General features: G+C 38.1%; 1 protein-coding gene across 4 annotated transcripts in view; it reads left to right on the forward strand.

Annotated features, from left to right (window-relative positions):
• Positions 1-25,088, forward strand: part of LOC131527206 (zinc finger protein 521) — a 114,962-nt gene that overhangs the window by 41,194 nt on the left and 48,680 nt on the right. For all 4 annotated transcript variants that reach the window (XM_058756142.1, XM_058756125.1, XM_058756133.1 and 1 more), the window contains exons 3-4: positions 19,028-22,485; positions 22,823-22,907. In XM_058756142.1, coding sequence (XP_058612125.1) covers positions 19,028-22,485; positions 22,823-22,907 — 3,543 coding nt within the window. The remainder of the gene's footprint in view (positions 1-19,027; positions 22,486-22,822; positions 22,908-25,088) is intronic.

The following is a 25,088-nucleotide window of genomic DNA, read 5'->3' on the forward strand; positions in this document are numbered from 1 at the left end:
TCTTCACGTGAAGGGCTCTTGTTTAATAAACTTTCAGCACGGTATCATGGGTAGACAGCTCCACAAATACCCGTGTGTGTTGCCTTTAGTCTGAGCAGTAGCTTTATGTGTGTTTCTGTAAATTTGATTTTTCAAACTGTCTTTTTTCCACTGCGACTGCCTTCTCCACCCCCTCTCCCATGTCTTCTGCCTCTTAGTATGCTGTCGTTTTTTCTCAATTGGTTTACTTCTCTCTTCCTCTTTTCCTCCCTCACCTCAGCGGTGTTTTTTCATTGTTTTGCAGGTTTGTCTCGCTGCACAACAGCAGTAGTTTGTTTAGGTGCATTGCATGTCTGGACCGCTGCTGCGTCTTGACTCAGAACAGTTCCTGCGGCGTCAGTGAATACTGTTGTATTTAACAACAGCTGTATTAATAGGCTGATCTTATCCTTGCAGAGGCTTCATGCTTTTGTCAGTACAGTAAGATTGTGTTTTGTATCATTGCTGCAAGCTGAGAGATACACATATCAAATCGTGGAAAACAGACCTGGAACTTCAGATTTTGGAGGACCACTGTCCTGCAGAGTTTAGTTCCTTCCCTAATCAGACACATCTGCCTGTAAATTTCAAGCAATTCTGAGGACATAAGCTTTGTCTTAACTCAGAAGCTGCATCCTTCAAAAGTTGCATTCGAAGACTGCATGCTTCACAGCAGCACAATTAACGTAGTCCTAATTCGAAGACTCCTTCAAATGCAACCTCGAAATGCATCCTTTGTTTCCCGAACCGTGAATGACACAAGAGCTGGATCCATTGCGGCTTGGTTCTTGGAGGACCACTGTCCTGCAGAGTTTAGTTCCTTCCCTAATCAGACACATCTGACTGTAATTTTCAAGCAATCCTGAGGACATAAGCTGTGTCCCAATTCAGGGGCTGCATCCTTCGAAGGCTGTATTCGAAGACTGAATGTGTCGTAGCGGTGCGGCGAAGGCTGTCCCAATTCAAAGGCTACTTCAAATGGAACCTCAAAATGCGTCCTTTGTTTCCCGAGCCATGAAAGATACACGGGATGGATCCTTCACAGCCCGCATCTTAGAGGACATCTGTCCTACAAAGTTTAGTGCCTTCCATAATCAGACACACCGACCTGTAACGTTTAAGCAATCCTGAAAACATAAGCTGTGTCCCAATCCAGAGGCTGCATCCTTCAAAGGCTGTATTCGAAAACTGAATGCATCACAGGTGGCATGACAAAGGCTGTCCAAAACGAAAACTCCTTTAAATGCGGTCTCGGTATGCGTTGTTTGTTTCCAGAGCCATGAAGGATACAAGACATGCATCCTTTGTGGCCCAGACTATTCCAAGATTCATTGCTCGCTGGTGATGACAGGATTGTTTTCTGAGAAAATGGTAAATTTACACTTTAATATGTAGTCAAATATCTAATGTTACAATAACTGTTTAAAAGCGATTTTAATTTCGACTTATATCTTATAGATCATACTTTTTATTATGTACATAAATGGGCCAAGGTGAACATATGAAGAGTTCAAATGCAAAAGCCTCTAAGTGCCATTTGAAATTTTCTTCTAAAATTTGCATTTTTATCAGACCCCTATGTGTAGGTTCAGTAATTTCACGTTAATGGCAATGAATAGGTTGTTTTCATTGCCATTAAAGTGAAGTAACTGAATATAAACATAGGAGCCTAAGAAAAATGCTGATTTCAGAAAAAAATTTAGACAGCACTTTCAGACAGAACTCTTCATATTTAGACAGAACTCTTCACATTTAGACAGATTGTGAACCCCGTTTTGGATGCAGCCCCTGATTTGGGACAGTTATAGGTTAGATTTTTCAGGTGTGTTTGATTAGGGATGGAGCTAAACTTTGCAGCACAGTGGCCCTTCACGACCAGAGTTGCCTGTCCCTGATCTAGTCCATTTTCACACCCCTAGGACCAAGATTGTGACTGAGGGTGGTTGGTTGAGGAGAGAACATGCTTAATTTATTGTGGCTTTCCTTTCAAACACTGAGACAGATGCTGAGTAGCCACTTGAATTCTTGCAAATTCTTTGTAATACTGAAGTTACTTTGTCGACTTGTAGTTGAGGTCATGTATAGTTCTTCAAAGACCCAGCCAAGACCCAGATCCAGAACAATGCTTTGTATATTTTGAGACCCAGATCAACAAGTTTTAAGATCGTGATCACTAGTCCTCTATTGGAAAATTTGGTCCATTTGGGACTAGTCTTATGTAGCCAGACCTTCAGACTGACAGCAGAAGGTCTGGGCTCCACAGCAGCTTTCATTGGCAAGAAGCGCCCAAGAGGCCGTATGACTGACAAAAACAAAGTAAAGCAGCCAATCACAGTTTGGTTTGTTCAGTGGCATGTTTAGGAGTGTGAAAATATAAAGTCGGTGTCCCTACAATAAAAGATCAGCATGCAACCAATAAATCATTCATTCAAGAATGTCATCTTCGGTCATCAAGAGTCTAGGCTGTGAACTTTCACATACAGACACTCAGCCAACAGTCCGTGGGTGTGACGTCTGAGGCTGAGACTAATTTAAAACCAATTCTAATCTTTTGTCATTCTAAACTAATTCTACTTGACGTCCAAACAGCATACTTATGAATTTGGGGTTTGTAAATAAGTAGATGGCAAGTAGATCTAAATCAATTCTGATCCTCAATTATTGAGTAGTGGAGTCTTCTCACACATCAGTATTGGTTTAGGGTGGAATCCTCAGCTTCACCAAACTGACATCTGGGGTTTCTGTTCAGTTGTGTCAGCTTGCTGAAACAGTCAGTCTTGCTCACTGTGAGCTATCAGAGCATGCTATAAACCTCACCACAGGTCTAACACATATTAAATCTGTTTGTCTATCACAGCCAACGGTCTTACAGTGACATCACTTCTACTTGAGCATGAGTTCAAGTAGAAGGAATTTTAAAGAATGAGGCTACCAGTCTTTTTTCTTCATGCTGTGTAAAGAATGTGAACTTCAAGAAGCATGCAAGCTTCTTTTAAGTCTTCTCTTATGTAAAAATAAAGGTTCTTTATTGCCATCAATGGTTCCATGAAGAACCTTTAACATCCAAGGAAACTTTCCTTTGCACAAAAGGTTCTTTATAGTGGGAAAATGTGCTTTAGATTTTTTTAAATGATCTTCACAGTAAGAAAACAATGGCTCTTAAAAAACCATTTACTCAAAGGTTCTTTGGAGAACCAAAAATGGTTCTTCTGTGGCATCACTGTAAAAACTCCCTTTTGGAACCTTTATTTTTAAGAGTGTGAAGTCGAACAATAGCTTTTTATACGGAACAAATCATTTGTAACTGCTATAGATCATTGAACTGGACCAGTCCAATTCATGTACAAATAATTGATTTGGGAATTGGATTAACCAATTCATAGAAATACTAAATTATTTGGTCACAAATCTTTTTTCTTTCTTTCTCATGAACAAGGAGTATGGACAACTTTTATGATGCTAAAAAGCTTCTACAGGCTAGAGCTTAAATTTTGTGCATAGAAACTTAGTTCTAGCCTTGTACTGTTACGTTAAATTTTCACAAATTCGTAAGTAAAATGGTCTCTCAATTTCCATAATAAAAATCCACTGTGCCATTGTTGTGCAGGTTTAAGGTTCTAAGAAATATCCAAATGGCCAACTCTGATATACATTTTAATTTAAATCGAATTGACTTAATGAAACACACTCATATATTGTATTTAAAATGCATAACACCATTTCAGCATCTGCGTTTATTCGTGGATTGCTTTACATGTACATCATGTACAACCATTATTGCCTCAACCATCACACATATGTCCTGCATTACTTAAATGTTAAAATCAGTAAAAGAGTGTTGTATCTCTGGAATAGGGAAAGAATTGGCAATCAGAATGGGGGATAGTAATTAAACCCTGAAGAATAGAGGTAATTACAGTCAGTTATAGCATGTCGATGTTTTGATGTGGTCTCCTGCATCAAGTATTTATACAGTATGTGACTTTGAAAAGTGGTCAGGGATGTAAATTATGTAAATTATTTGTCTGGTTTGTTTAAACTTGTGTAAGACAATAGATTCTGTTGTCAGAGGCTTGACTTAGCTAACACATTGTTTAATAATGCAACTCTAAACTATGCATTGAACCCTATTTAAACCAAAACATCAAAAAACTGTATACATTATGGTGGTAGTCCAAAATAATTGTTTTGTAAATGCAGATGGTGATTAACTGTACTGTGCCATCATCTAAGTAACTTGCAGCTGCTGGATGTTACAAAAATATATAGAAATATGCATTGTATGCAATGAAACACCCCATCTTAACGCTGCAAACATTTATTCTTTGTTTTCATTGTCCTGTCTGTTGTTTGGCTGTACTTCTGTACTGAGGAATAAGGGAGGGAGAGATGAATATGACGGTGGAGAAACAGAGATGTTTGTTCATCTGGAGTGGATTAGCGTGTGTGCAGTGAAAGAGACAGAGAGAAAATCTGCAGTTAAAAAGACCAAAGCAGAGCATCAATGTGTGGGTCAGGTTTTCCCCACATTGTTGGGACTGAATGTCCCCTCAAGGATAATAAAACCTGAAATCATCTAGGTTACGGGGAGCAGCCAACGGTCCCCTTGAGGAAAAAGGCTTAATAAACATACTAAATAACGTCTTAATGAAAATGTAAGAGTGCAGAAAGGTTTTTTTAAGGCTTAGGTTTTGGGTGTAGAGGTAGAGGACAGAAAACATACTATCAAAACAATAGAAGTCAATGGAATTTCCCCACCATGATATCAAAATTGTTCCTACTGCTGAAAAAATAAATCCTTAAAAGGAGACTCCACCCCAAAATGAAAATTTTGTCATCAATCACTTACCCCCACGTCGTTCCAAACCCGTAAGAGCACTGTTCATCTTCGGAACACAATTTAAGATATTTTGGATGAAAACCGGGAGGCTTGTAACTGTCCCATTGGCTGCCAAGTAAATTACACTGTCAAGGCCCAGAAACGTATGAAAAACATCGTCAGAATACTCCATCTGCCATCAGTGGTTCAAACTTAACGTTATGAAGCGACGAGAATACTTTTTGTACAGAAATAAAACAAAAATAACGACTTTATTCAACAATTCGCCACTGTAACGTCACCGTAGCGCCATTTTGGAGAGTATCGCTGCACGCAAAATGCGTACACACTTCTGTGTGAGCCCCAACATAGGGATGCGCTATTTGCATTCAAATCAAAGCATAAATCTACGTAGAAAACTTATCCTTGTGCCGCGGCTGACACAGAAGAGCTTATGCATTTTGCGTGCAGCGTTACTCTCCAAAATGGTGCTAAGGTGACGCTACGGTGACGTTATGGTGCCGAATTGTTGAATAAAGTCGTTGTTTTTGTTTTATTTCCGTACAAAAAGTATTTTCGTAGCTTCATAACGTTACGGTTGAACCACTGATGGCAGATGGAGTATTCTGACGATGTTTTTCATACTTTTCTGGACCTTGACAGTGTAATTTACTTGGCAGTAAATGGGACAGTCACAAGCCTCCTGGTTTTCATCCAAAATATCTTAATTTGTGTTCCGAAGACGAACAAAGCTATTACGGGTTTGGAACGACATGGGGGTAAGTGATTAATGACCACATTTTCATTTTGGGGTCGAGTATCCCTTTAAAAAGTGCAGTAAGTGATTTCTTATAAACGCTGTTGATATTTGGAATCACCAAAACAAACACGCCCCTACCCATAAGGGTCATACCCCTATCTGGATAGCTCCGCCTTCAAATTCATGAACACACTATGCAACACAGGCACCTCCCCCATCACGAGTGGACACGCCCCTTACTTTTGACTGACTAAGTGTGTTTTGGTGCTTGGTCCGATCCAGTGTTTCTCAGAAATCCCTCACTGCACTTTAACACTTAAGTATACTTTTTAAAAATAGCATGCTATAGCAATGATATACTCTCACTTACATAATATATTATTTCAGAACTACTTATCACAACTTATTTATATTTAAGTGGTACTAAATTAGCTTGGACATCTTGAAAGTAAAATGTTAAACATTTGAGTGCTTTCTCGATCCTTTTAATAGCACTTGAGCACAGCTGTGTATCTAACATTGGCATCGTTTATAATGCACCTGATAAATATTTAAAGTGTATGACTGCTTGATGCATATAAAAAAAAAAATTGCATTTCATTCTTGCATTAATGCTCTTCAAATTTTTATTGTTATTTCTACTTAAATGTACTTTAATAAAACTATGTTCCGAAGTATTTTTTATTTGAAATGTCAAAATAATACCCATATATGCATGTTAATACAATCTCATGCTAATATTGCACTACTATTAACTATTATTATATTACTGTATTATTTTTATTAGTCACTTTCTTTTCAGACCATTACTCATCAAATACTCAGTGAACTTAAGGTCAGCTTTAATTTAACCAAACTCTGGCGCTGCCTCTCTTACTGTACGTCCTCAGAAAACACATCACTCCCATTTGTGTGATCTTGGACGAGGGGTTCTGCCCACCTTTGTCCAAATCTAATCATTAATGAATGCAGTGTGTGTGTGTTCAGGCTTGGCGGTATGTCACTGTATCTTCACACTGATGGGGAATACATCTTGACATTTCAGACAGGAGTGCATGAAAAACACGCTGTTCGCCTGACACTTGTTTTCTTTCTCTCCCTTCTCTCCTCTTTCTCTGCATGTTTTCGCTCTCTTGCGTTTAGATGTGTTCTGCTATTGTTTCACATGTGGTGTGTGCAACTGCAATGAGTATTAAGTATTAATCAGATTAATCAGATCCAGGGTGAAGAGTCGGCCAAACTGTGCTGAATTTTAATTGTTCTTTTTTAAAAGACTAGACTTCTAGATTACCTGTGATGTTGTCTGCCTTCTGATACTATGGATCTTCCCATTTATGCAGTTCTATGCATTATTATTTGACCTTCTTTCTCATCTAATGGGTGGTTGGCACATTTTGTCATTGGGGTCGACATATATGGGTAAATTATTTCATAGTATTTCAGAACAAATGAGACATTACAGTTCAAAGTGCAGCTCAAAATCATTTTAACTGGAGGGGGAAATGTTAAAGGAACGGTTTACCCAAAAATGAAAAATGTATAAATGCTTTAATTCACCAATGAATGCTTAGCAGTGAATGGGTACCATCAGAATGAGAGTCCAAACAGCTGATAAAAACCTCACAATAATCCACACCACTCCAGTCCACCAGTTAACAACTTGAGAAGACAAAAGATGAAACAAATCCATCATTAAGAAGTTTTTAACTAAAATATGAGTCCATAACCCATAATAACACTTCCTCCAGTGAAAAAGTGGTCTGGTCTGAATCAGGAGAGAAATCTGCACAGATCAAGCACCGTCTACAAGCCAAAACAGCTCTAAACAAATATGTGGGTGGATTTTTAACTGATGGACTGGAGTGGTGTGGATTACTTGTGGATTATTGTGATGTTTTTATCAGCTTTTTGGACTCAAATTCCCACATTTACTGCTTATAGGTTTCATGTCAATTGACTACAAGTACTTAATATGTAATTACAATGCACCAACACTTATGTACATGATAGGTATGTTGTATAAAATGGTTAAGTACATAGTAGTTAAGAACATATAATACAAACTGTAACTGTCACATTTACCAATGTTAGGTGAATTTTTCACAGGAAATGTAGAAAGCTAGAAAGAAATAGAAAGCTAGAAAACTGCTTGGTTTGAAAGTGATTTCTGTGTAAGTGGTGCTTCGTTCATCTCCTTTTTTTTCACGATAAGCATTCAAATGGTTGAATATTAAGCAACTTTGCAGTATTTGACATTCCAAAAACAAAAACAGAGCAAACTTACAGACACGGGGTCACTGGCGCCCCTCGGGTCCCCTTTAGAGCTCCTGGTAGCAATGAATGCTGTCACACACTGTTTGCCATTTTGAAGTTGTGGAAACAAGACATGCTGGGAAATGTGTTTGGTGTGAAACAGACATATGAACTGCTATGAGCAGTTGGAGTTTGTTTGGCTCATCCATCTGCTTTTTTTTTTTTATTTGGCCGCCTGTCTTGGTTGTAGTCAAGCGCAGACTGTTGTATATGGCTGCTCAGCTCAGGGTGAATCAGTGAAGCGGGCCGGGCCGGGCTCTGCTGGGGGACAGATTGGCCTCCCCCCCGGTGGGCCGCGGGGGACAGAGACCCAGCCAAGGCCCCGGGCAGAGCCGCCTTCCTGTTTGCTCACTCATACCTGACCTGCTCAACAGCACTTCCACTCCCTGAGCGCTGCACGCTGAGATGAGCCCGAGGACGAGCTGCATATCGCAGGAAGGAGCTGATACAAAGACCCTGATGAACCGTGATAAAGCCAAGAGAAGAAGACAGGATTAAGTAGGGCTGGGCGGTAACCAGTAATATCGAGATTGCGATAAAATTTAGGTTGAAAATGGTGATAAACTCTGTATATTTTTGCTTGATCTGGATTAATCTAACAGCAGAAATAAATGACACGGCAGTCAATCAGTGCATGTCTCATATATCAGAATGTTCTGCATGTCTCTGTAGTTTCATCTGATACACAAACTCACATGCTGCTCGCAGTGTTTCAGTGTCTGAATCTCAATATATGAAGACATGAAAATGAACTTCATCTCCAGGGCTGCTCTCAGAGTCACTTCAGCAGCTTCACACCCTTTCGTTTAAGAAAAACACACTGAAACTCAAGATCTTCATGAGAAACCACCAAAATAAAGGTCTGGATTAAATTAAAGAAAATATGACAGAAATATATTACTATTGTATATAAAACATAGTTCTCAAATAGCAATAACATATATAACATATGTAACCAGTCATAAGGGTAAATTTTTTGAAATTGAGATTTATACATTGTCTGAAAGCTGAATAAATAAGCTTTCCATTTATGTATGGTTTACTAGGATCGGATAGTATTTGGCTGAGATACAACTATTTGAAAATCTGGAATCTGAGGGTACAAAAAAAAAAAATAAATAAATATTGAGAAAATTGCCTTTAAACCTGTCCAAATGAATTCCTTAACAATGCATATTACTAATCAAAAATTAAGTTTTAATATATTTACAGTAGGAAATTTACAAAATATCTTAATGGAACGTGATCTTTACTAAATAACGATTTATGGCATAAAATAAAAATCAATAATTTTGACCCATACAATGTATTGTTGGCTATTGCTACAAATATACCTGTGCTACTTATGACTGCTTTTGTGCTCCAGGGTCACATATATGATATTCCTTATATGTGACATGTGCTGGCAAAATGAGTCACAATGAGCAAACTTTCAAAAATGAGTTATTTTTATATTCACGTTTTACATTAAAATACCTTCAAAATGATGTATGATTTCTTGGAATTGGAGGAAAAATGCCTGAGCTACACCTGTTTGAAGTCGATGGAGTCTGCAAAGTAGGTTTTGAGAAAAATCAAGTTGAAGTTTTCTGAAGGTTCCAAAGCGAAATCACCTAGCAACGCTGCATTGCTTCCTCCAATTCCTTAATTAATCTCAATATAGCCAAATATATAAATCTATTAAAAATAAAAACAGATGCAAAAACAACAACAACAGTAGAACAAACATAAGAAAGAAACAAATAGGCCTCTATTACTTTTTTCATTTTACATCTAAACAATAGTAAAAACAAATAATAAAATGTGAAAATTACTTCAGTGTGTTCATTACAAATAAATTGATTATGGAAAACACAGAATTTAGGAAAAAAATAAAATGGATTTCATGGAGCCCTAGCTACTCCTCTGTGGAGTTTAATTGTGAACAAACAAGTTATGTTTACATTCATTATCAAGATCTAACAAGCATGTGGAAAGCATTTCCTCCTATTAATGATAAATGAATATCATAGTAAATATTGATAATATGAAAACACACACACACACACACACACACACACATATATATATATATATATATATATATATATATATGTATAAATACTATTAGTGCTGTCAAATGATTAATCGTGATTAACCGTATCCAAAATAAAAGTTTTTGTTTACATAATATATGTGTGTTCACTGTGTATATTTATTATGTATTTATAAATACACACACATACAGTATATATTTTGAAAATATTTACATGTATATATTTATATTAATATAATTTATATTATATATATATATATATATATATATATATATATATATATATATATATATATATATTTGCATGATATGTCATGATTGTCCTATGAACAACAGTCAATAAAAATCTCTGCAATCAGCTTTCAAAATTATATTTTTCAATTTTTCATTTATTGAGGCAATGCAAATGGATTTTGATCAATATAAAGCTTTGGGAGTCTTAGTCTTAGGTTCTTGATCATTTTCCCTCACACTGTAAATCTGGAGAACAGAAGGAGTGACTGTCCTAGTTTTCATGCCCCTATCTGTCATTTGTCTGGTGTTTCTGGGTGTCCACCTGTGCGATGTGATTTCTGGGACACTGACCAAGTGTTGTGTGCTGGGGCACATGGGTAAATGTGGACAGACTCGCTGACGCGCTGCTGCTCTCCTGTGGTGGACAGGAAGCTGTGGATGTCAGACACCAGAGCTCTGATCTCACAATGCCCTCGTGAAAAAGATTGTTATTGTATTGCATGTGCACTTGTAAGTGGTAACCTCCAGTTGTTACCTTAAAGAGCTATTTATATCTGTTTTAACCCATAAAGATTAGACTTGCTGGTATAAATTAATGCATATAGGCTGGTTAAGTGATGTTAAATCATATTTTTGACTTGAATAAAACCAGTTCATTTAGATGTTATCCTTTTGGGGCTACCACGTTTCATCTAATTAAAATACTGTGTACTTACAATCTTAAAAGTACATTTTACTTGCAGATATTTTAATAAAATAACAGCCCACCAATGTGCACTTAAAGAGATTTATTTAAAGAGGAAAAGTGCACTTTGTAATAATGTCAAATTAAATGTTTTACTTTAAAGTACATTTTAAACCATGCTTTAATAATCTTTTGTAATGCTTTAAAGAATTACACTGATTTAGCAGTACACTTTAACCATATTTCAATAGGATAGAATTATGCCATTACATATAAAAACACACTTAAGTCCTACTTTTGTCTTACAAAAATCAGTCTTAAATTCAACTCTGCATTGAAATATATATGTATATGTATATGTACATGTATATGTATATTATCCATCACTGCTTTCATATTCAGGTCTCATAAAATAGGTAGAAAATATGTTGAAACTATTTTACTGGTTTGCTGGTATGGGAACCAACTTTTTTCTAGTGATGTTTGGCTAGATGATGTTTTTCTCAGCGGTCCGGGAATTTAGGTCAGCATGATGCAATCACAGCTGAAGAATCAGTAACTGGCCTCCTAAACAAGATTAAACCGTCTTAGCCGTAGCCTGTTAGAAATGATGATGGATGGAGAAATGAGGAGGAGGCCTTTAGCTGAGACTTCAAGTGAAATACATCAACGTATTCTTATATTATGGAGCCCTTTGAGTTTTGAAACCTTATGTTTAAAGAATGTTCCAGGTTAAATACAGTTTCAAACTCCGAGGTTGCCAGTGTGGAGCACATTTACTTACGCCATGTTTTATATGAGCCCACTTCATTAATTGTCATTGGTGACACAGCTTTTGGCTCAGATTTAATTTAAGTTTAGAATTTTCTTGATGGTATATGAGGTGGCAAATCAAATTTTAGTGGAGGTCAGGGCTACCCAAAGTCGCCCGTCTGGACACTTCCTCTTAGGAAAGTATGTCGAGGACACCTACAGATTCTACATTCTTCAGATAGGTAGTGCCTGATTTGAGCACAATTACACATATATAACTTATCTGTGATACCAGGAAGGATATAGATAAGGAATGTGACTGTAAGGCATTCAGCAAAAAAATGCAAAATAAAAAAAAAATTCAGACAAAAATGTTTAAACTTTCTACCTCCATTGCCTTTTGTACTTGTATTTTGGCAAGCAACACATGCATTTTTCCAAGGTCTTTTTTTTTTTTTTTTTTACAAACTGTTCACCATCACCCTCACAGCTCATTACATCTTCCGCTGTACAATGACATTTCCCTTTTAACATGTTTTCATGTAATTTCTTCCTGTCTGCTTCCTCCTTTAGATTGACCACACCAGTGGGTATATTAACTATCTGCAGTGTACAGTGCCTTGAGAAAGTGTTCACTACTTACATTTGAGCTAAACCTCTGAATGTTAACAGAAAGAAAAAAAAATGTTTGACAATCTGGTAATTATTCAACACCTTTTTACAGTTGTTTACCAGCAATAAATAATTCCCAAAATTACGTTATAATGGTTAATCTATATAGAAGCCATCATAATTACTTACATTATACACAGAAAAACAGCGAGAGAGAGAAAAAGAAAGAAAGAAAAAAGGAAGAATAAACTCTGAATTTGTTACAGTCACATTTATTAGTTTGTTTCAAATTATATTTATTGGTTTTGGTTTTCAAAATTGTTGGTTTTACAGTAAATTTTGATTTAATATTAATCAAAAATATTTATTTCCCCAAAGATAAAAATTTACACTCATAAAAAGTAAAAATATTCTTTATTATAAAAACACAATCTTTATCTTTAAACACAAACCAAAATGGTACTTAATTAAGGTCAACATAAAGAAAAGCTAAATTAGTTATTATATGAAAGTAGAATTTTTGATGAAAACAAAAAAGTTAAAAGGGTAAAGCTAAAACTAGAAACGTTTTGTTAGTTAATCTTTTAGTTTACTTACTAATAAAGACAGGAATATTGTCTTTGAAAGACCTTAATGTTTAATGTGATGGTTTATATATATATATATATATATATGCATAATTTTTTCTTTAATGTACTAATAAACAACGAAACCATATGATTTTTAGTGCATTAAGGTTAGGGCCCCTAAATAGATCTAGACTGTCATGTTTAAAAGATCATTTATTTTACTGTTATTTTGTGTGTGTGTGTGTGTGTGTGTGTTTCTGTGAATCGCCTCTGAATATGAACGTGATATTATGGTGGAGCACCTTTATTTAACTGTTGGATGAAGCAACTGCAGCTATTCAGAACTATTAAAGTACATTATTCCATTTCCAAGCACTCATGAAGCTGATGTCAAAAGTGTTTCCAGCTGTGCAGAGTGGTTGCTTTGAGAGCTACATACTGTACACAGTAAAAACCCTGCACCAACGTCAGCCCATAAGATGGAGTTCTTCCTCTGTAGAAGTGGCAGGATGTTGGACAGTGATGCTCAGGAAGGCTTTGGCAGGCCAACAAAGACAGACCCTCATCTGTAGGGTGTAGGTTTTCAGGACCAGCATCCCCTTTGGCAGGCACACAGAGGCCGCTGCCATGAGCCAGGGATGAGGACCCATGAGACCCTGGCTTTTATTTACTCAGGCAGCTAGCGTCCTGCACATTTCTCGTCTGAGTGAAGGAAGGAAAAAACAAGACTAGTAAGAGAGACAAAAACATGCTGTCTTTTTGCCCTGACTCTGATCCCATCAGTCAGTGTTCACACTCTTGTCTGTGAGCACTAGACAATCCTGACACTGATCTTGAAACGTGTTAAATCATGTGAGGTTTGCTGATCAGAAATACATTGCTTATGTATGACATTGTATCACATTTGTGGTAACATTTTGTCTGAACATTGTTCATACATTTAGTGCAGAATGTTCCAAACTGTGCGGTCAATAGGACAGGCGGAATTATTCAGAATGTGTATCTTGGGCTGAGCTGCGTAAAGCTGTGTGTTTAGAGGAACAGCAGGTCAGCCTGCATTGTTATCTGTTTCCTGAAGATATGCTGCCAAGGGTTAAGTGCTCATAAATGCATGTTACTGTGGCCGATCCTGAGGTAAAAACAATGGAAGAGACATGAATATGTGAGTAGGTTGCTTGAAGATGTCTCATAAATCCTAGCCATTTCCCCTTGTTTTTCCCTTTCTCAGCACTGCCTCTTGGCAGTTTATTGGTTGGCAATTCACTCCGTTATTTAAAGGGATATGGACAAAAGTTGGGTTGATGGGTTGTTTGAAAAACTAGTTGATTTTAAATAAGGCCTGTATAATTAGGTTACATTATGTCCATCTGCCCCTGATCAGATATGTTTCTTATGGATACATGGACACTAAGCATACACCAACAATCATATAGTAAATCAAAATAGATGTCAAAACTATGACCTTTTATTTAGTTAAACAATAATCTTCTAAATGCAGTCCTGATTGCTCATGGGTTGACCCTTGATCCGCATGCAAAAGTTCATAACTGAAATATTGTGGGTGCACAACATTCAGCAGTTTAAGGCTTTTTATTCTGCATCTATTTAAAAAAAGGTCATTTATTTGTTCTGACAGACGCCTGGGAGTGAATACCACACTATAACAATCAGCACCAGACCAGAAAATATTAGGTCCTAATATATATATATATATTAGGGGTGTCAACATTAATGCGGTAACGCATGCGATTAATCTAAAGATTTTAGCGCGTTAATATTTTTTTAACGCGAATTAATCATTTGATAAGGTTTGACCCCAACTTCTTCCCGTCATCGCAGCATGGAAGGTTATCTGTCATTGTGTGATGAGGGTACAGCGAACCAGTGTTGCCAGGGTAACGGCACAAGTGGGCTATTTTGAAAATACAGTCGGGAAAAATTACAGAGGTTTTTTGGGCTACTTTTATAATGTACCACCAAGGTGTATATAGACAAATAAAAATGAAAATACACTAAAAAATCCAACTTTCGAAAAGTTCTACTAACCAATGTAAAAAAGTAGCCTGAACAAATAATTTTTAGGAGAAGTCAGTTTATTTTTTTGTGTGAACTGAACAAAAATACTCCAAGCATGTCGCTAGCAAAAGTTTTTTTGTTTACCTTACTTAGATACTCAAGTATTTGTTCACAACATATGCAAATGTTCTCCCAACTTTTCAAATTGAGTCATCTAAACAAACAATTTTACATTGAACAAAATTGCATAAGTTCCCAGCATGCATTGCAGCTTGAAAACATTTTATGTTAATTATTATTAAAATATTATCATTGTTTTACTGGCTTAATTTATGCTGCTGCTGCTGTTGTCGCTGTCAGTTAGCTCTCATGTGGATCAGAGTTCATATTTTTACTGATTTAAAATTTGTTGATCCTAACCATGGTTGAGAATCGTGTGGTGAGCTACTGTATATGTGCATCTCATTGCATCTTGTTTAATGCATTTGTTTATCAGCATAAATGTTTGCCTTTATTTTTAAGAGGCAAATACTACCCATATTATGTGGAAGGCTTTGAAAATAAACAAAAATCTAAAGGAAAAAGGATTGTTAAAAAAGATTGTTAAAAAATTTGCTTTGACAGATCTTTTATCACTCAGTAGACTGACATTTATTCATTAGATGAACTAAAGTTGTCGGTTGCTAGTTAAGTTAACTTAAGTTGACTGCGATAGGTTGCCTTATTTTTTTGAGTTAGTTTTTTTTTTAATTTTTACAGTGAGATCCTTTTACTAATGTGTATTATACTTGGAATGTATACCTGGCAACTTAAGAACGGAGAGGCGGTTGTAACATCACAAACAACATGAGTTTCAGCAGAGCATACATGTTAAGACTTTTACACAGCAGAAATAAAAATGACAACAGCCACTATAGATTATATAAGATAATAAACAAAATAGGATTACAATAGGATATTTGTATGTGATTTTCTTGAGTTGAATGTGTACATCTGAAATGCTAATTTGTGCAGCGATATAAAAGGCTATAAATAGCATATTTTAACAACAGTAAACGACAAATTCCACATGTGATCGTAAAAGGAAGTTATTACAAACACTCGATGGTGGTTTGAAGTGAGTTCTGAGTAGGAGTGTACTATTAATCTCATAAATTGTCTTATGAAGCATGATGCTAATATGAGCTCTAATGCAGCTGCAGAACAGGTCCAATTCTTCTTCATAATGCATTTTACCATAATACTTCATGTAAGGTCGCAAGAAAATGTTTTGTTGTATTTATTTAGAAATACTTTTGATAATAGTTGGGTAAATGTATACTGGGATTGAAGCAATGTGGCTTGGTAAACGTTTTATTGCCAGTATAAAGGCTGATAATGGCTGAATAAAAACAAAAGAATAATGATGAAAGAATAATAAGGAATATGTCTCATACCTGGCGGAAGTGTGAAAGGTTCTGTTTCCTTAAACTAGTTTGTCATGCATTTCTTTATTTCAACACATTTACAGGTAAATCCTAGTATTTTAAATTTGTGATTAATCATGATTAATCACAGTCCATGACTGTGATTAACGCGATTCATTTTTTTAATCGATTGACAGCACAAATATATATATACAGGTGTCTATATAGAGGTGTCCAAGTCGCGACATCTAACTAATGGGTGCCTCAGGCCTCAGTTCTTGGACCACTTCTCTTCTCTGTCTACATGGCATCACTAGGTTCTGTCATTCAGAAACATGGCTTTTCATATCACTGCTATACTGATGACACTCAACTCTACCTCTCATTCCATCCTGATGATCCGTCGATAGCTGCTCACATCTCAGCTTGTCTAACAGACATTTCTTGCTGGATAAAGGACCATCACCTTCAACTCAACCTTGCCAAGACAGAACTGCTTGTGGTTCCATCAAGCCCATCGTTTAATCACAATTTTACCATCCAGTTAGGCACATCAACCATAACTCCTTCAAAAACAGCCAGAAACCTTAGAGTTATGACTGATGATCAGCTGACTTTCTCAGACCACATTGCTAAAACTACCGGTCCTGCAGATTTGCCTTATTCAACATCAGGAAGATCAGACCCTTTCTTTCGGAACATCCTTCACAACTCCTTGTTCAAGCTCTTGTTCTGTCCAGGCTGGACTATTGCAATGCTCTCTTGGCAGGTCTTCCAGCCAGTTCTATCAAACCTTTACAATTAATCCAGAATGCGGCAACAAGATTAATTGTAATGAGCCAAAATGAATGCACATCACACCTCTGTTTATCAATTTGCACTGCACTCTCTATTCTAATTCTATTCTTAAAAAAAAATTAAAAAATACTAATACTAGCTTTTCTAATCTTTTTGGCCCGGTTTCACAGACGGGGTTTAGCTTAAGCCAGGACTAGGCCTTAGTTAAATTAAGATATTTAAGCAACTTTAACAAAAATGCCTTAGAAGAAAACATTACAGGTGTGTATCTTGACACAGAACAATGACAAGATATGTCAGAGCAAGATATTTTCAGTTGAGACAGCTCAAACATGCATTTTAGTCTGGGACTAGCTTAAGCCTTGTCTGTGAAACCAGGGGTTTGTATTCTATCTATTTGTTTTCTTTTTATTTATTGTACAATTAACAAAAGCAAAAAAGGCCTCTAACACTAGCTTGCTCTATTCTTTTTATATTCTATCTGTTTTCTTTTTATTTATTATATAATTTAAAAAAAAAAAACCTTACTACTTGTACTGCGTTAAGCTAACTGAGACTTGTTACAGAACTTACATATCATTGCTCTTTTGTTGATTTTGTTCTTCCATTGTCCTTATTTGTAAGTCGCTTTGGATAAAAGCATCTGCTATATGACTAAATGTAAATGTATGTAAATGTATGTATATATATATATATATATATATATATATATATATATTATGGAGTCCTGCACATGACATGCAAGAAAAAAAATATATATATCGTGCGCATGATTTACTAAAACGTGCACACAGTTACTATTTCGGTTCCTTGATTTGCTAAATCGTGCGCTCGATTTGCTAATTCGTTCCCTTGATTTATAAATCGTGTGCACTTGTGCAATCATGCGATTTAGCCTCCTATTTTTTTTTTCATGTGCGGGGCTGCGTAATATATATATATAACGCTACACATTTCATGGGGTGTACTTACTTATTCACACAAAGCATTTTCAGGTCTGATAGTGATTGTCTTGGAATGTATTGTTCAAGGCGGATAATTTGTACACAAAGGGCACTTTAATGACTGTGGTGGATGCAAAGAATTAAGATAATAAACCTTTTAGTTTGTCATTGCTGACTATTGTCAGTCCTCTGTCGTGTCTGTCATGTGTTCCCGCCTCTTGTTTCCATATTTGGTCATGTTCCTGTCCTTGTTAAGTGTGATTATTAGTTAAGTCTTGTCCAGCTGTGTTTTAGTAATGATCAGTAATTGTCATGTGTATTTAGTTCATGCCTGTTTAGTTAGTTTTCGTCTGGTCTACTCGTTATTCCCCGGTGTTCCTGTCTGTCAACCTTGCCTTGTCTTGCCCTGTCCTGATGTCCTCATTAAAGACTATTATTTTGAAGTTACTCCTCGTCTGCGTGTTCCTCGTTTCTCCCTGCTGTGTGCACCGTGACAACTATTAGCATCCTTTTGAATTGATTGCACACATTTTGGATATATACTTCAAGTAAATCTCCACAACACATTAGAAGTGTCACTTCTAATGCACAGAGCAAATGATTAAAAACATGACTGAACTTAGTGTTAAAGTCAGGTTTATTTGAATAGGACACATAAGGATATACATTGTTTCAAAGCAGATTTAGGGAAAATATTGCATACAAATAAGAACAGTTAAGCTCAAAGTCTTTTTTCTACAACATACTCTACTAATTTTCCTAAAACAAGTCTTTGACTAATGCATGATGACTCTTTTTTTGCTGAAAGAAATTAAGGCAGACATTCAATACAAATATATTTTCTGTAGGAACTCATGGTGGGTGATAGTTTGAAAGATGAGCATACTTAGAGTAGCAGTAATTATCAGTACACAAGCAAATACATACCAAAACTAATATAATTTTGAATGGAGAGATTTCTCACAAATACTATTTGTTAGAAGACAGACATATTGTTGCATCTGTGTACCACCAAACAGTAAAAAGGTAATGCATTATGTATTTTCTTCTGGTTGTTTTTGACAGATGGAACTGATATAGAAGATGACCCATCCTGCTCTTGGCCTGCATCGTCGCCATCTAGTAAAGACCACACGTCTCCAGGCCATGTCGATGACTATGAATACGGTGAGGATGAAGGAGGTGCAGGCCTACCCTACCCATGCCAGTTTTGTGCAAAATCCTTCAGTCGCCTGAGCTTCCTTAAGTGCCACGAGCAGAGTCACAGAGATAAACTTCCCTTCAGCTGCACATACTGCAGTCGCTTGTTCAAGCACAAGCGCAGCCGTGACCGACACATCAAGCTTCACACCGGTGACAAAAAGTACCACTGTGGAGACTGTGACTCTGCTTTCTCACGGAGCGATCATCTAAAGATCCATATGAAAACGCACGCTGCCAACAAGCCCCATAAATGCCCAGTGTGCCGCCGGGGGTTCTTGTCCACCAACTCGCTTCACGGACACATGCAGGTGCATGAACGTGGGAAGGATGGAGCGAATTCAAGGTCCCCTCAAGAGTGGAGGTTAAAAGAGACGCGCAAATGCAGCCGGTGTGAGGAGGGTTTCGACATGCCTGAGGAACTGCAGAAACACATTGCAGAAAGCCACCCAGAGTGCTCTTCTCCTGTAGGAGGGAGTCTCGAACCTGGCCTGCAGTGCATCTACTGCCACGAGCCATACGGTGATGAAGGGACGCTTCTAAGCCACATCGATCAGGTGCATGGGAGAGATGAGCGAGATAGAAAGAGCAGTGCATGCACTGTTTGCTCTGAGCAATTCCCTACTGTAGAGGAGCTCTACACTCACATGGATATCCACCAACTCCCAGAGTCCAGCAATAGCCCCTCCGTGTTGCCCGTAGGTTATACTTCTGTTTCAAGCACTACCCCAGATTCCAACCTTTCTGTTGACAGTTCGACTATGGTTGAGGCCGCTTCTGCAGTGCCCAAGACACGTGGGAGACGAAAGAGGGCCACCCATAATAACATGTATGGGCGATCTGCCAAACAGCCAAAAATCGAATACAGTTGCATTTACTGCAACAAACAAGTCTTCTCAAGTCTCGCTGTGCTGCAGATTCATCTTAAGACCAAACATGTTGACAAGCCAGAACAGGCTCATACCTGCCAATTTTGCTTGGAGATCCTTCCATCCCTTTGCAATTTGAACGAGCACCTGAAACAGATCCACAACACCAAGGATCCTTCAGGTGTACTTGCTAACCTGTCCAATGACCTGCTGCAGTGCAATTTCTGCCCAGAGGTTCTTGGAGATCTTAATGCTCTGCAAGAGCACATACGGTGCTCCCATGGCTTTCCTAATCCAGTCGCCAAAGAAAGCAATGCATTTTTTTGCCCCAAGTGCTTTATGGGATTTTTAACTGAGGCCACTCTAGAAGAACATGTCAGACAGACGCATTGTGACTCTGGAAGCGTGCAGTTTGATTCTCCTCTAGCGGTCACTCCAAAAGATCCCATTGTGGAAATCTACTCCTGCTCTTACTGTACCAACTCCCCCATTTTTAACAGTGTCATAAAGCTTAACAAGCACATAAAGGAGAACCACAAGAACATCCCTCTTGCTCTGAATTATATCAACAATGGGAGAAGATCTCTGCGAGTCCTGAGCCCCTCATCTCCAGTCTCTGTAGAACAAGCCTCGCTATTCAAACAGAACAGCTCTTCCTTATGTTCAAGTGAGTTCATTTGTAATCAGTGTGGTGCTAAGTACACCAGTTTAGACCTTTTCCAGACACACCTAAAGACCCACCTTGATGGTGTCGTGCCACAGCTAACCTGTTCACAGTGCAACAAAGACTTTCCTAACCACGAGTCTCTTCTGAAACATGTGACTGTACATTTCACCATCATGTCCACATACTACATCTGTGAGAGCTGTGACAAGCAGTTCACATCTGTGGATGACTTGCAGAAGCATCTTCTGGATATGCACACCTTTGTGTTTTTTCGCTGTACTCTCTGCCAGGAGGTGTTTGACTCTAAAGTGTCAACTCAACTCCATCTTGCGGTGAAGCACAGTAATGAGAAAAAGGTATACCGATGTACTTCCTGCAACTGGGATTTTAAGCATGAAGCTGACCTTCAAATACATGTCAAACATAGTCACCTTGAAAATCAGGGTTGTTCTCACCGTTGCATCTTTTGTGGTGAGTCCTTTGGCACCGAAGTAGAGCTGCAGTGTCATATTACCACCCATAGCAAGAAGTACAATTGTCACTTTTGCTGCAAAGCTTTCCATGCTGTTTATCTGCTAGAACGTCACCTTCGTGAAAAGCACTGTGTGTTTGAGGGAAAGACCCAGAATTGCAGCACCAATGGATCCACGTCCGGAAGCGGTGATTCAGTTGCCAAAGATGATGGAGAATTACAGGCCTTTCTGAACAACAGTCATGGAGGAACTGTTGCAGGGGAGTCTCATAACAGTCGGGATGGCAGCGAAGAAGACTTTGATACCTCAGAGATCATGTATAGCTGTGACATCTGTGGTGCATCTTATACCATGGAGTCTCTCCTAACCAATCACCAATTTCGTGACCATAACATTCGACCTGGTGAGAGTGCTTTACACAAGAGGAAGGCAGAAATGATCAAAGGAAACCACAAATGCAACGTCTGCTCTAGAACCTTTTTCTCAGAGGGAGGACTTCGGGAGCACATGCAAACGCACTTAGGGCCTGTCAAGCACTACATGTGTCCCATTTGTGGAGAGCGCTTCCCTTCCCTACTTACTCTTACAGAACACAAGGTCACTCATAGCAAAAGCCTGGACACCGGAAGCTGCCGGATCTGTAAATTACCTCTGCAGAGTGAAGAAGACTTCCTGGAGCATTGTCAGATGCATCCCGATTTGCGCAATTCTTTGACTGGCTTCCGCTGTGTGGTCTGCATGCAGACTGTCACCTCGACTCTAGAACTCAAGATCCACGGCACCTTTCACATGCAAAAGACTGGAGTGGCATCTATGAATCAACCAACTGTATGCTCAGCTGCCACAGAATTTCATCATAGTCAAAGCCAGAAAGTCGTCAAGTGTGCTGCATGTCTCAAAGAGTTCTACTCTAAGCAGGACTTGGTAAAACTTGACATTAATGGTTTGACGTATGGTCTTTGCACGTTATGTGTCAATGCTGCTGGTAGCAAAAGCTTGAGTGTAAATGGAGTGAAGCAGCTGCATCAAGGGGCTCAAACCTTGATGGGTCCTGCTTCTGGATGGACCCATGGGGAGAGCCTTAGCCCTTGTCTTGTAAAGGGAAAGACTGCCTGTTCTTCTTCATCGTCTTCATCAGTATCACCCTCTGTTTCCAAGACCCGCTGTTCCAGTTGCAATGTTAAATTCGAGTCAGAGGCAGAGCTTCAAGCACACTTGCAGACAGTGCACAGAAATCAAACACCAGAAGCTGCTCCGTTACGGACCCCCGATGGCTCCCCCATGTCACGAGTTAGCCCAACCCAAAGTGACGAGGTAAGGTGTGCCTTACAGTAAAACTACAGTGCATGCTCAGTACATTTGCCATTGACACATTAATAGTGATAATTATTGTTGCTAAGGATTTTTTTATTGGGTTGTACCATTTACATAATAATGGTTGTTTTGATGGTCTCATTTATACATTCTGTTGTCTATAAGTAACTTTGCAACTACATGTCAACTAAATCTAATTGGTGGGGGACCATCAAAATAAAGTGTTTCCAAAAGAAGTGCAAAAGCACATTTATAAGGGACATGTATTTTCTTGTTTCAGCATCATTGTCAAACACTATTAATTTCTATTTGGTGCTTCTTTTTTCCCACTGTTTAGAAGAAGACTTACCAGTGCATCAAGTGTCAGATGGTCTTCTACAGTAAATGGGACATTCAGGTCCATGTGGCTAATCATATGCTAGGTAAGACTGTTTTAATTGAATCTGTAAGAAGTGACTAAACATTTGTCAATTCAATTTCAATGTCAGTTTTGGGTATTGCTGTTAAGTGTGACCATGTAACTTGTTTGCCATTTGGGTCTTTTTTTTATTACACCTTTAATGGTGTTACTGGAATATGACTCTTGTATATAGTCAAGGATAAAACAGGGTTTTAAATTTAAATGCGGTTGAATAATTCAGTTTGAGTGTTTGGAAAAAACGTCACCGGAAACAAAATTTCAGGGTGGAATGTTGTATTTCAGGAAAATAACAGATTTAGTCAAGGGTCTTATGTGGTTATCTTCTCTCCTGTTCTTTATTCAATATTTTATTTATTCCTATTCATGATTTGGTGTGTTTCATGGAAAGAGAATGTGTCAGAACAGAATTGCCTCTCTGCTTGAGAGAAGCATGTTCCATTTTTCTCAATAGATATAGAAGCTTTCAATTTTCAATTGGTTCTGCTGAATCGCGTTCTGTTGCAGTCTCCCCGTCAAGTATGTGCAAATCTGGACTGTAATTCCCTATAAACCAGCATGTGCCAAAATTGCAAAGAGAAAAAACAAAGGCCATATTTGAGAAGCTTTAAATATCTTTTCCCTTGGAAAAAGGGCACACTTTCTCCTGTTAATGGCCATCTGTAAAGATGCGGTGAAACAGGGGGCCGCGGGGTTATCTGCGCTCAGCTGTCAGTGTTATTAGCCTATGTAATGGAGCGGGTGCTATGCTCTTCAGGGTGTTGTTTCTAGGCACATGTCCGTGCTTTATTGCCATCGATAACTCTAAATATGTAGAGAATGGGATGCTATTAAACATGAGCACAAAAGCCAGTAGGTCCTTGTAACCTGGCCTTGTGGTTCGTAAATATAAAAAGGTGTGCTTTGTGCCTTTTTTCCTGGCAGATTTGATTCACAGTCATTAATATTGCTGATTTCCACAGAGACATCTTCCAGAAGGCAATCGGATAAGGTAAGGAGGTGGAGGTAGATGTGAACTGGACAGTAGGGACTGATCTTGGCCACAGGAGCACTGAAGTGCCTGTGGATAGAAACTCACAGTGTGATCGGCCCAAATCCAGATTTTGCTGTTTAGTTGGTTAGTCTTTTGTTGAAGATGTAGAAAGGCTTCCTTTGGTTTGACTCATGTGCATGATCCAGCCAATGACACTTGATATGTCAGCATAACCTCAACATATTTCAGATTTTATGAGATCAGGCAAAAGGAAAAAGGGCAAATTTCCATCCTCCTCTAAAGCTTTTGCCAAGCTGGTGGGCCACCTTCTCAAGGACGGTCACACATGGGCGTCCTGCATGTGGCGTGAGGTGGGGGTGGCTGATTACAGTGGCTCAAGCTCAAGCAGCAAACACATCCAGCCTTGTGTCGCTCCGGCGCACCGCGGGGAGCGTATGGCCTGGGCGGCCCAGCCAGAGGAAGGTGGGTGAGGTGGATGGCAGAGAGCAGTTGGTGCAGGCTTGGAGCAGTGTAGGATGCACATTTGTTGTCCAGCAGGCCACTCTGTGTGAAGCAGCGCTGTGGGCTGATGTCATGCTGAAAAGAGAGAGGAGAAAATCTTCTGAATAAAGAAGAGGAATGAAGTGGATAAACAGAGCAGTGGAGAGACATTACTGTCGATGACCTTTATTGTGGTGTGTAGCGTGTCCTGTTACTTTAGTTAGTTTTATTTAAATGGATCATCAGATTGATGCTTGCTTCATTAATGCCAGTCAGATAAATAAAATTGCATTTCTTTACAATATTCTCATTTTGTTGGCCTTTCCAAAAAGGCACTCATTTGAGCACATCCTTTCACTTAGTAAGAGATTCATGGTGAATTTTTTTTTTTTTTAAATCCCTTTTTTAATACTGTAAAGCTGTTTTGACAATCTGCGTTGAAAAAAGTGCTATATAAATAACGGTGATTTGACTTGACCAATGAATAATACTGAGATGTTTCTCAAATTATCTTCTTTTATGTTCCATAGTTTATGTTAGGCCGTTGTAGTCTAAATGTTCGTGTATAATAAATTTTATGTTACATCAAATAAAATATTTCTTTCTAAAGCTACAATTTGTAACTCATTTAACACAAAAATCGCTTTAAATAATCTCGCGTGGGTATTTTCACAGTCAAATTTATTTTGTGATTAATTAGATTCATTAATC

Source organism: Onychostoma macrolepis, chromosome 02, assembly GCF_012432095.1.
Source record: "Onychostoma macrolepis isolate SWU-2019 chromosome 02, ASM1243209v1, whole genome shotgun sequence".
Taxonomy (NCBI): domain Eukaryota; kingdom Metazoa; phylum Chordata; class Actinopteri; order Cypriniformes; family Cyprinidae; genus Onychostoma; species Onychostoma macrolepis.